At 41.2% G+C, this 11,855-nt stretch overlaps 1 protein-coding gene across 2 annotated transcripts; it reads right to left on the bottom strand.

Moving 5' to 3' along the window:
- Positions 1 to 1,605: 1,605 nt before the first annotated feature.
- narfl (nuclear prelamin A recognition factor-like) lies at positions 1,606 to 11,410 on the bottom strand. Of its 2 annotated transcripts, none has more exons than XM_012818354.2 (11): positions 11,301 to 11,410; positions 10,522 to 10,617; positions 10,165 to 10,308; positions 9,195 to 9,327; positions 7,745 to 7,879; positions 7,041 to 7,159; positions 6,599 to 6,728; positions 6,423 to 6,495; positions 6,046 to 6,183; positions 5,318 to 5,475; positions 1,606 to 4,681 (listed from the first exon to the last, which is right to left on the bottom strand). In XM_012818354.2, the coding sequence occupies exons 1-11, from the start codon at positions 11,364 to 11,366 to the stop codon at positions 4,440 to 4,442; spliced, it is 1,434 nt and encodes a 477-aa protein (XP_012673808.1). In that variant the 5' UTR covers positions 11,367 to 11,410; the 3' UTR covers positions 1,606 to 4,439. The 2 variants fall into 2 exon arrangements, with proteins under 2 accessions (XP_012673808.1, XP_012673815.1); XM_012818361.2 differs by having other exon boundaries at positions 9,195 to 9,324.
- Between the last annotated feature and the right edge of the window lie 445 nt (positions 11,411 to 11,855).

Genomic DNA, 11,855 nt, shown 5'->3' with positions numbered 1-11,855 from the left:
GGCCGAACACCACCCGTGGGAATATCCCTTACCTACCCCACTCGCACTCGTACTATATTGCTTAAACATTTGACATAATTCAGTTTACGTAACATGGCGGAACTCAAACAGCAAATTACATACCTAAAATGGAAATCATTATGTCGTGGGGATTAAATATTTCTAAAATGAGGTCACAGGAACTTGAAGTAGTCTTCTGTGTGTTCACTTCCTCCTGCAAACAGACTCTTGATTTCTCCAATATACAATCCCAGTTATTTAATTTTCAAGTAACCATTCCTCAAGGCTTCTGCTTTCTGCTTTGTGCTATGAATCAGATGTTATTATTTAAAGTTCAAGGTTCATCCAGCTAGCTATCTACGACTCCATGTTTGTCCAGCAAACAAAGCACAGTTCATCTGCCATGGAATGCACTTTACAAACACGTTTGTCAAGGGTGGAGGGTGAACTTGCATCAAGATTATAAAACATGCTAATGTTGCTTGGGTTCCTGAGGCTGCACCCCTTATTAATGGCTGAAATCCTGACATTCCCATAGACATGAATGGAGCAATGGTAGTCTGGTCTGCTCTTGTTAAGACATAAACGTTAACTCATCTCCCGATGATCTGGGTTGCAGGAAATGGTTTGTCAAGTAGGCGTATTTCAAAGGCAAAATGAGTAATTTGTTTGCTAACACTGAAATTCATAAATGTAATCAACTAAGCAGTCAGGTGAGTGTTCTATAATGGACCAGTCAAAGTCTGATCAAAATACAAATGAGAATCTGTAGCACAACAGAGACGTCATCACACCAACCTAGGTGATTTATGAATATACCCAGCAGAATGGGGAAAACACTGCAGAACAAGGTGCAAAGCTGGCATTACTTCAAGAGACATAAGGCAGTTATTGAAGCAAAGAGGTTATCTACCAAGAATAAATGTAAAGGGGATTAATACTTATGGAAGGACTACATTTATTTTTTATTTCACGTGGTACGTCCACCAAAATTGTACTTTTGTTGTCCCCTCCCAAGGATTTTGCAGACTCGTTGCGTTGTATTTGTAAACACTAGGTGGCAGTATACGTGGATGGATGAAATGCAGTCTTAGAAAAAAGAAAATGAAGAAGGGGGATAACAGAGCGAGATGTTATTTAAAAGTCGTTCTATCAAAGTGTGCAACACTCTATAGAAATATTCTACATCATAACTGTTCTCATTGAAAATACTGATTGGGAAAATATTTTGTAAACCAGAAAATGGTGATAACTTTTAAAAGAGTTATCCCCTCTCTTATAACAGAGGACAGAGGTTCTTATTGTTCGGATGAGCAGCTAAATGAATCTAACTTTCTTTTGACTATTACATCTTGAAGCCTACTTCTCTTAGTGTGTTGAGTGCTCTCTGTCCCTCTGCAGAAGCACACACAGGTCTGCACCAAGCTGTCTAAAATCTAATGCATATATGTGGGTGACTTTGACAGACAGACAACTATGAATACTTGCTGTGTACAAACTGTATGGAACTGTATTTTAGGAAGGTGAATATTTGTGTGTTTGAATGATGGAATTTTGTTTTTACTCGAAATATACAACCCCAATGTATGAGCGACTCACACAGTCTAATATTAAAGGCATTTTATTAATTAAAATATTGATAACATTTGTACAACATAATATTTCATGTAATAAATATGGAAGGAATGATTATATACATGCTAGATAGTATCGTAGTCCCAAGGAAAACCTTCAGTCCCTAAGGCTGCAGAACAGATTTGAATGCCTCTGGGACTTGTCCCACCCATGTCAAACCACTTCTCTACCCCCACCTTTAGTCCCTTCTCTCTCCCCCACCCATGACAAACCACCTCTCTACCTCCAGCCCAACTATCACAGAGACTAAGAAACTCCCAGAGAGAGACTCACAGAAGTGCTAAGTCTTGCTATACATAAAAACACTCGGTTCAAGTCTGTGTGCTCACTAACTCAAGCTATACCTGTCCTAAAGAGATCAGTAAAATATAGGTATTTTCCAGAGGAAGTGTTGACTTTTCTAATTTAAGGTATGTTCCATATCAGCATGAATGTGTTACACCCTCTACACTTTCTGTAAAGCAGTCAAGAAGTAAACTAACCCTTCACAGTTCAAAGGTCAAAAGGGCCAAAGGTAAATCAAAGGTAAATTTGACAAAATCAGGCAGAACATATCCTCTTAATTATTAACTAACTCAACATTTGGAATTACCAGCAACAAAGAGGGGAACTCAACTTCATATCAGAATTTAGTTCGATAGACAATGAAACTGGAAAAAAGTACAGACTCTTAACTCTTCACATACTGATTATATACTTTGCCTACCAACTTTTTCAAATCTGTTTTTCACCACTTAGCAGTAGATGGAAGTGGTAAATATATCACTGCATGTCAGATTTAGATGTAAATATATCATTGCATGTCAGATTTAGATGTAAATATATCATTGCATACTTCCCAAGTCCCTGAAAACAGCTGTTATAAAGCCCCTATTCAAAAGAATATCTAGGTGCTTCCATACTAAACAATTACTAGCCCATATGCAATCTACCATTTGTTGGCAAAGTCAAAAAATGTTGTTCTTAACTAACTGCCTTCTTAACATCAAATGGCTATTGTGATAACTTTGGGTCAGGTTTCTGTCGTAACCACAGCACTGAATCAGTGCAGCCTTTGACACTGTTGATCATCATAGATTACTACACATACTATATTACTACTTGACTGGAGCAGGTATGGTTACTACACATACTATATTACTACTAGCCTGGAGCAGGTACAGTATGGTTACTACACATAATATATTACTACTAGCCTGGAGCAGGTACAGTATGGTTACTACACATACTATATTACTACTAGACTGCAGCAGGTATATTTACCAAATGGCTCGGATCATACTTATAAGACAGGAGCCTCTTGGCTGCCATTAGAAACTATACTTCAACAGCACCATCCTTGATGTTTGTGGCCTTCGTTATTCAAACTGTATATGCTACCGCTTGGATCATTTCATTTCCTATCATAGCTATGCTGATGACACCCAAACGTACCTGGCCCTCGCACCTCATGACTATGGTCCCCTTGAATCTCTATATCAATGCACTGACCAAATTAAAAAGGAGATGTATCAAAATTTCCACAAGCTGATTAAGGACAAAACTGAAATAATTTGAATTGGAAAAATGAGGCGAGACTTAGAATTGCTACGCATTTGACACAAAAGGACTTAAAATGAAGGACACTGTTAAAAACTTTGTGTCTTAATTGATTGGAATTTTAGTTTTAACAACCATATGAAAGCAATACCTAAATCAGCTTTTTACCATCTCAAAAATATAGCAAAAAATTATTCATGCCTTTATCTGCAGTAGGGTTGACTTCTGCAATGGTCTTTTCCTTCCTTAGAAAGACTATCAAACAGCTTCAGCTTACACAAAATGCAGCTGCTAGAATTTCTCCAATACTGGCTTCCAGAAAGTTACAGAATTGACTTTAAAGCACTGCTGCTTGTTTATAAATCACTAAATGGAAGGACCAAATGACCTCTTGGGTATGTTTCAGCAGAACACACCTGCTACACCTCTCAGATCACTACAGATACATCTGTTGGTAACACCTACTGTCAGAACTAAACATGGTGAAGCACCTTTTAGCTGCTATGCTGCTCAGCTCAGGAACCAACTTCCAACCAACCATTACATCAAAGGCGCTCCAACTATTGCCAGTTTCAAATCTAGACTTCAGACCCAACTGTTCTCACATGCTTTTCGTTAACGGATCCCATGCACCACTCCTTTTGATTTACTTTTTTTTAATAAAGCACTAAACCTTTTTGCAAGCTTGGCTTGATTTGGCTTGCATTGATTCATCCATGTAATGAACAAAGAAAAAATACTCTATGCATATCAATACAAACAATACACAGTGTGCACTACAGAAGATAGAATAAGCTATAGATACAAATATTATTACATTTTTCGGCAATCAGCCCCTGAAAATCATCTGGACACAATGTCACATATTTCAACAAAAGGCCACAATGCATTTTACTGCTTCTTAGTGCAAGATAAATATTTGATAGCATAATGCTTCACATCTTAACAGATCCTCTTCAAACAAGCTGAAGATACTGCCATAAATAATATAAATCAGTTTAGATTACTGCACCTTCAGTGACTTACATACAGTATAGCAGGAATGAACACCCTGCTCTAGAGATAAATTACTGGCAAGGTCACAAAAAAAAAAAAAGGCAATTGCTTTGATCAGGTCAGAGTATTATGAGAGATCCCCTACACATCACATCACCCACATACTTCTTCTCCCTCCCTCAGTCCTTGCAGTACTTGACTCGGCTCTTTTGTGCGCTTTGAAGCCCAGCGGCATGTGGTAATAACCTCAGGTGTTGGTACTGGTTGGTTCACCATTTGATGGTGAGGCCGTTGGAGGCCTTCTCCACGGCGTGGTACTGGGTGTGGAGTAACTGGCGTGCCCGCTCCTCGCCCACGCTCTGCAGCCAGGTGTGGTACAGCTGACTCACACGCGCCTCCTCCTCCGGTGCGCTGCTGCGCTCCGCCTGGTACAGCTCCTCCACCTGCTGCAGCACCTCCTTGTTGGACTGCTCTGGCTGGGGCTTCAGCTGGCCTCCCCCATTCAGACAGCCTGTTGGGGAGGAGAGGAGAGGAGAGGAGAGGGGAAGGGAGGAGAGAAGAGGAGAGGAATGGAGAGGGGAGGAGAGGAGAAGAGAGGAGAGGAGAGGGGAAGGGAGGAGTGGAGGAGAGGAGAGGAGAGAAGAGGAGAGGAGAGGAGGGGAGAGGTGGAGAGGAGAGGAGAAGGGAAGGGAGGGGAGGGGAGGAGAGGAGAGGTGGAGAGTGCTGAGTCACGCCACAAAGCCAGACATGGACATGTTCTGGTATACCAGCAGCTCATTTCTCCCCTCTGCTTTTGATTCCCTGAACACCAAGTTCAAACTTCCCCCTGTGCCATCTAACACGTTGTTAGTCAGGTATCATAAGCATATATATATACAGTATATTCATCTCAAATAGATAAGTAGCCAGAGAGAAAGAAGAGTACGAGTGAGAGAGATAAGGAATGCATTGATAATATCACGCATCCAGTCAACCTTAGCTAGTGAAAGGACAGCCAAGGAAATGTTTTATAGAAGTTGTAAAGAAGTTAAACAGGAGCTCATAGAATGACTTTGGTAAAGATCCCAGTCACAGATGCAACCACTTCTGCATCAGGTGGGTAATAAGAGCTGCACAGACCATAAATCCAGGAGGAGTCCACGCTCACCTGATGGGCAGGCCATGACCTCCACAAAATCATAGGGGGATTTGCCCCTTTTCAACTTTTGCACCAGGTTTTGAATGTTCCGGAAGCCGTTGGTGACCGCAAACCGCAGTAGGACCACGCCATCTTTCTCCAGGGTGATTTCTTGGAAGTCCTTGTTCCTGTTAAACAGGTTGATCATTATTTCACTATGAGCAGCTAGACAAAATAATGCTGTGACATGTATGGACAACCACAGAACAATGGGTAGTAAGCTAGGGACAACCTGTGCCATAGAAATGTCAAAATGGAAAAAGAAAAATGCTCCACATTAGTCAAAGACATTGTGTAAACATTTGGACATGCTATGTAACTACAACCTTGCACACAGTGTAAGTAAACCAGTGAACGGTAAAGAACCCTCTGCATATAACACCAATGCCAAAAAGCCTCTGCAAACAGACCTTAAAACCTTACATACTCCATACTACAAAAGGATGATTACTCCTTTTCATGATATTTATTACCTAATGTATACAAGGAAGGCCATTTTCAATGACAGGCCTGTTAATGATAACTTGCCTTGCTTGCAACATTCTGTTCAGGTTCTGCATGTCCTGCATTACTGTTCTTTAGTTTTAATTTATCTACATATATGTCTACTCTAGACTGTGTAAAAGAGGAGATCATTTATCCACATATATGTCTACTCTAGATTGTGTACAAGAGGAGATGTAATGTCAAGGGCTCACTTGAGAGTTTTGTAGTGGAGTTCCTTCACTTCCTCTCCAAAGAGCTCTTTGGCAGCATGGGTGTAGATGTGGTGCAGATACCCCCCTGAGCCGCTGCCAGCGTGGGCCAAGAACTCCTCTCCACACACATGGCTGAACCTAGTGTCTCACTCACACACACACACACACACACACACACACACACACACACACACACACACACACACACACACACACACACACACACACACACACACACACACACACACACACACACACACACACACACACACACACACACACACACACACACACACATTACAATGCACCAATACCAGGTAATACCTGTAATACAGGTCAAGCCTATTTGTGAGATTCCGTGAAAGTCGTGTACATACAAAGGGTCTAAGGGTGCAGCTTCAACATCATTCAAAGAGACACCCTCCTCCTCAAGCATCTTCAGAACTTCACCTACAGGTGCCAAGACAACACAGAAACCCACACATATAAGAAAGGCAAGCATACACTTATATAAGTCTGTAGGCCCAGTGGTTTTAGCACACTAATCCCATACCTGAAGTGATGACACAGTCCACCTCTCTGGTCTCAGCTTCATCCAGGTAGAAATCTGGTCTGGAGGCCTCGAGCTTTTTGTCATAGCAGGGCATCACGGTCACATGGTAGATCCTCTGGGGGGGCAAGCCCTATGCAAACATTCTAATTAATTCAGACCTTCATTGAAAGCGGTCAAGCAGTCACCAGGTATCACCATCATCACCCCTCGCAAGTGCCTGCAGAACAGGCTTGATACAAAAGGTTATCTGTCTTAGTGTCTTAGACAGCCTTAGTGTTAGTGGACTACGCCTATGATGAAACCTGCCACTATGAAACTCACTGGAGGCTGATCTGCTGTCTGATTACAGTGATGGTGCAAATGTCTCAAGCAGACGGCTGTTTGAGCAAAACCATATCGTTTGGCTTTATTGTATAACTGACTGGGAAGTCAGGGTAAATACCTGTTGCTCAGCAAAGTAGTTCTTCACCAGGGAACCCATCATCTGCTGTGGGGAACGTGTTGTACTTATGTATGGTAGGATGAACTCACCATGAGTCTTTTCAGCATAGCAAATCCAACCTGTTCACACAAACACATAAAAAAAACGCAAATGAAAACTCAGTCTTACAATATAAACTACAAAAGTTTCCTAGATGACTCAAAATAAATGAAAGGATTTGTATTGCACCAACTGCCATTCAGGTCATGTTTAAGTTCCATGATATATTGTCAAACTAGTTCATCAGGTTTGAAGCTTACCTATAACCAGGGATGGATTACAGAACGGGCCTACCGGCCCAGGCCCAGGGGCCCATGAGCTCAGGGGGCCCCTAAGCCAGAGCCTCTGCGTGAAGTTACTGTTATGTATCTGTTATTTTTGGTTGAAAGAGGTGTATTTTGTTAATTTGCTGTTGGCTTTAATTGAGTGTACCTGCGCTGTGTTAGAAAATGTGTATGTGCGCTGTAAATCCTGTTGAGGTACAGGTGAATTTAGTTATTGTGCTGTTGAAAAAAAAATTCATTACATTTAAGTAATGTTTTGCGAGCGCACAATTGTTGCGGGCACGCAGAGGGGGGGAGGGGGCTTTTACATGTCCAGGCCCAGGGGCCCATGGTTTCATAATCTGTCCATGCTTATGACTGGGCAGGGGACAGAAGCCTTACCGGGGCAGGCGGAGGCCAGCATGGGCAATGCCTTCTTGTCTTCCTCCTTCCGCTGGAAACGCTGGATAAACTCCCTCTGGCTCTCCAACAGGCTGAAGTTGCGGCTGAAGCTGGTGTCAAACACATAGTGAACGCCTGAAAACAAACAAACAAAGACAAAAACAAACAAACAAAGCTCAATCAAACATTTCCAGACGTATGTGGCATCCTTACAAAAGAACACACATCTTAAATCTTAAACATCAAAATATATCAAATAGTAATTATTAATATACACTACCATTCAAAGGTTTTTAGTCAATGATAAAATGCCATGTTTTTTTTAAGAAAACCACAGTTTTGTCAATTCAAATTCAGAGGTATAGGGTAGACTAGTGTTATGTTGTAAATTACTCTAGCTGGACACGGCAGATTTTTTATGGGAAATCTAAATAAGAGTAAAAGTCAATTTTCTGCCAACATCCCACCTGTAAATCAACGGCATCACATATTAGCTAATTCCAAATGATAGAAACCCCTTTTGCTAGTGGGTTTGTGCAGCTGGAAATGGCTGTGCTGTTTAAGGAAGCCCTTCTTTAGGCTACTTGAGTACTTGGAGCATCACCACTTGTGGAATGTATTAGGGTAAAAAACTGGTTAGAAATAAGGAGCTCTCTTCTGAAACACATCAGTACATGATTGAAATTCCATGCAAGAAACTGAAAAGGGTAAACCACATTGTTCACATAACAAGCCGGCTCTAACCAAAATTAGAAGAGGTTAGACTTATACAAGACTGGCCAATTAAAGAATATTGGCCTTATTAGCAGAGCTTAGACATATCTGAGACTGGCCAATTAAAGACAAATACTAAAATGGGCAAAAGGAAACAGATACTGGTAACAGATACCAGATAGAGGATGGAATATAATTAGGTATCAGACTACACCTAAAGCACTGATCAGATCTTGCAAACTTGTCACCAAAAAACCGCGCCTTACAATTTTGCTGTGTGCAAATGTTGTTTTTATACACACTCTGTGTATAGTAGAATAACACTTTGATCTTACACTTATGGTTATATTTTACAAATTATCTCAAACTGGAAAATGAGGTGATGTATACGAATAATTCCAAGATGAGTCTGTAGACCTAACATACAACTATCAATACAGCCCAAAACATTAATGCTAGCTCCACATCAAAAGCCTGCAGTGGGAGAAATACAAACTATTACTGCAACACAGACTGGCCACTATATCCACCCAATATGGCAGTCGCTGAGCAGTGCACAGTGACCTATGGGTTCAAGGGGCATTATAGAGTGCGATTCATTTGCTTTAATTTTTCTGAACGTGTAACTTTTCTGAAATGGATTAATCGAAATGACCTCACTATTTTGACATCCCTAATATTTCCAAAAGGCCTGAGCATCGCCCCAGGAGAGTCTCTTATTCCTGCCCCAACTCACCAAGGCTTTTGAAGAAGGACGTGAGCCTCCGTCCGGCATCACTGCTGCTCAGGCCAAAGCGAGCGGCCAGCGAGGCTCTGGATTGAGGTGAGATGGACACCACCACCACTTGCTGCTCACTGACACTCTGCTGCTGCACATTGCCACACACACACACACGTCATATCAATCAGTCAGCTGATTAAACAAACGGATGATTAATTAAGTAAATAAATAAATAAAACCAGACTGCACAAAAAACCTGCTTCAGCTCCAATCTGACAGTACTCTGTACTCTCAAAATGTTCCTTCATAAGGTATTACCCAAAAGACACACATGTCTCATTCAGTGTCATTTGGGAGTGAGAGACCACAAAGCAGTAGCCTGACGATGTCATACTCATAATTCTAGTCAGAATATGAGTCTGATATCGCTCCATTGGGCTGTGATTATGGGGCGTGTTTCAACCGAACCAGGAGAAAAAATTCCTCTTCGCTCAATTGGTTACCTACAACCAATCAGAACAACGTAGTATGTGACCAGGGGCAGCTGATACATTACACTTTTACCGGATCCCGTAGGAAGGAAGGCAAAAACATCTTTTCGATTGACAAATGCCTTAATCGCGTTTCTCTGTTCCTCTTTCAAAATGAATGCACTGTCAATGTCTAAATGGACTCGAATCTATACATTTCAGCTCTCCAGCGGCAGCCATGTTTGTTGAAAACAAATTCAACTCGTGTGTTGGTGACGTGGTTGGTTACGTTACTGTTGATCATCTGTCCATCATCGTATAAAGCCCGCCTTAACAATTTGATTGGTACGGCCGATATCGAGCCGCAGATAATTTCTCCTCAATGGAGTAATGCCAGACCGAACTTCCCAACCAAAAAATGTGTGGGCGGGGCTAAGTTCGGTCTGGTATCCAGGCTAACAAAGCAGATCACAGATTGATCAATCCATGCATCCATGCTATCCCCCATGGTGCACCTTGTTCTGGCGAAGCACTTTGAACAGCTCCTCGTGGCTCTGCTGCGTGATCAGGACACTCTCCGCAGAAGTGATGCACCCACTGCAGGCCAAGCAGTCGTTTAGGGTGATCTTAGCCTTCTCCAGCTTCTGTGTTCTACCATCCTAGAAGTGGGGACAAACTCCTCTAAGTTTTTAAAGTCCTACTTCTGGCTCATCAAATACATGTTGTTTAAGTGTGAGCGAGTGAAGGAGAGGGGGCGATTATTACACAGTACAAGTAGAAATGCCACCATGTGACACAGTGACCGAAATATGTATTATTCATTTGAAACGAATTGCCTAACGTTCACTCAGACGTAATGAAATCAATCTTACCTGATTAACTTGAAAATAACTCCCGTCATCTTCTATTTGAATTTTGGCCAATGATCGACCCTGTTTTTTCTCTACTTTAATAGGCTTCACACATTCCTGGAGAACAAGAATAATTCGTTATTGAAGCAGCAATAAATAGTTCTAACTAACTGGTGTCTTTCGGCAGTATAGCTGGCAATGTCATGCTGTGAAAGCTTTTCTTTCTTCCATTTTTGCAAGGTGTTCCAGCCAGGAAACACAGAACTACATAGCGCATATCCTGGATGGCTAGTGGGAAAGAGTGTTTATCTGTCCTTCACATGACCATATGCTATCAAAATGAATTTGAAGATGATACCAAAACTAGTTGCCTATAAAACTATACCTTAAAAAGTGTCAAATTATTGCATAGTGTTACTTTAAGATACACTCGCATAAATTTGACGCAGTCAATTCAGTGTTGTGAAACTAGGATTCAAAAATTATATTGTGATAGCTAGCTACCTTGAAAACTCCTTGCCAGAACAGTTTGACAGTTGTAATAACAGTTATAATATCAACGTAGATAGTGAAAACAATTCACGAAGCTGTCGTTTATCTCATTTAAACTTGCTGTCTAGAGATAAAGTGAACATGACACTGTTGTTAGGGGGTTTGTGCTGGGTAATATTAGCTTAATTCTAGCAGCTCGATCTACCTGACCATTAACGATGAACATACGTCTTATGTTTAGAGGCATCGCTGTATGGGAATCTGTATCGAACAGCAATGTACTGTTAAACAACTAATTTTAAGTGTACCTGGGACGGAGTGATGAAATCGTCTAGATCCGTTAACATTAAAACACCGCTGAAGTGTGAAGCCATGTTGGATAAATGTGCCGTAAAGCTACACTTCGAATGAAGACCTGGTGAAGAGTCAAGAACTGTCGCAATATGTCGCTAAACTGTTAGCGCGCTTTGGCTTGGATGGCCACCTGTGCAACCCTCTGGAGAAATCCGGGGGTAGAGGGGATATTGTGAGACACAGGTTGATGTTTATTTATTTACCGTGGCGTGCGTTCGTGTGTTCTTGCTTTTTATCGTTCACAAAACGAATAGCATGCAATAACTCTTGAACCAAAACAAAACAAAAAGATTTTACGTATAGGCTACTCCCGTAAACAATTTAAATGGGGGAAATCCGTATAATTTGATAATAAGAGTTGAGATATAGGCCTAAAACATCATGGCATTTACTAACTTGGCAGACTACAGCAGGTCCTGTGGATTGGTCTTTTAATCACACAAAGAGAAATAACAATTATCATTACAATTAAAAATATAGATACATTTAGATCAAATGTTTTAACAAAT

The sequence above is a fragment of the Clupea harengus genome, chromosome 1 (assembly GCF_900700415.2).
Source record: "Clupea harengus chromosome 1, Ch_v2.0.2, whole genome shotgun sequence".
Taxonomy (NCBI): Eukaryota; Metazoa; Chordata; class Actinopteri; order Clupeiformes; family Clupeidae; genus Clupea; species Clupea harengus.
Note: the sequence above shows the minus strand (reverse complement) of the source record. Positions and strands in the feature narration are given on the sequence as shown.

What these genes read in the sequence shown, in the direction of transcription:
- narfl (XM_012818354.2), bottom strand. Translation starts at nt 11,366, where the DNA reads ATGGCTTCACACTTCAGCGGTGTTTTAATGTTAACGGATCTAGACGAT. An exon ending in AAGTGCTTCGCCAGAACAAG is followed by an intron (nt 9,328 to 10,164) that starts GTGCACCATGGG and finishes GGCAATGTGCAG; the next exon opens with CAGCAGAGTGTCAGTGAGCA. An exon ending in CTCCACTACAAAACTCTCAA is followed by an intron (nt 5,476 to 6,045) that starts GTGAGCCCTTGA and finishes CCTGTTTAACAG; the next exon opens with GAACAAGGACTTCCAAGAAA.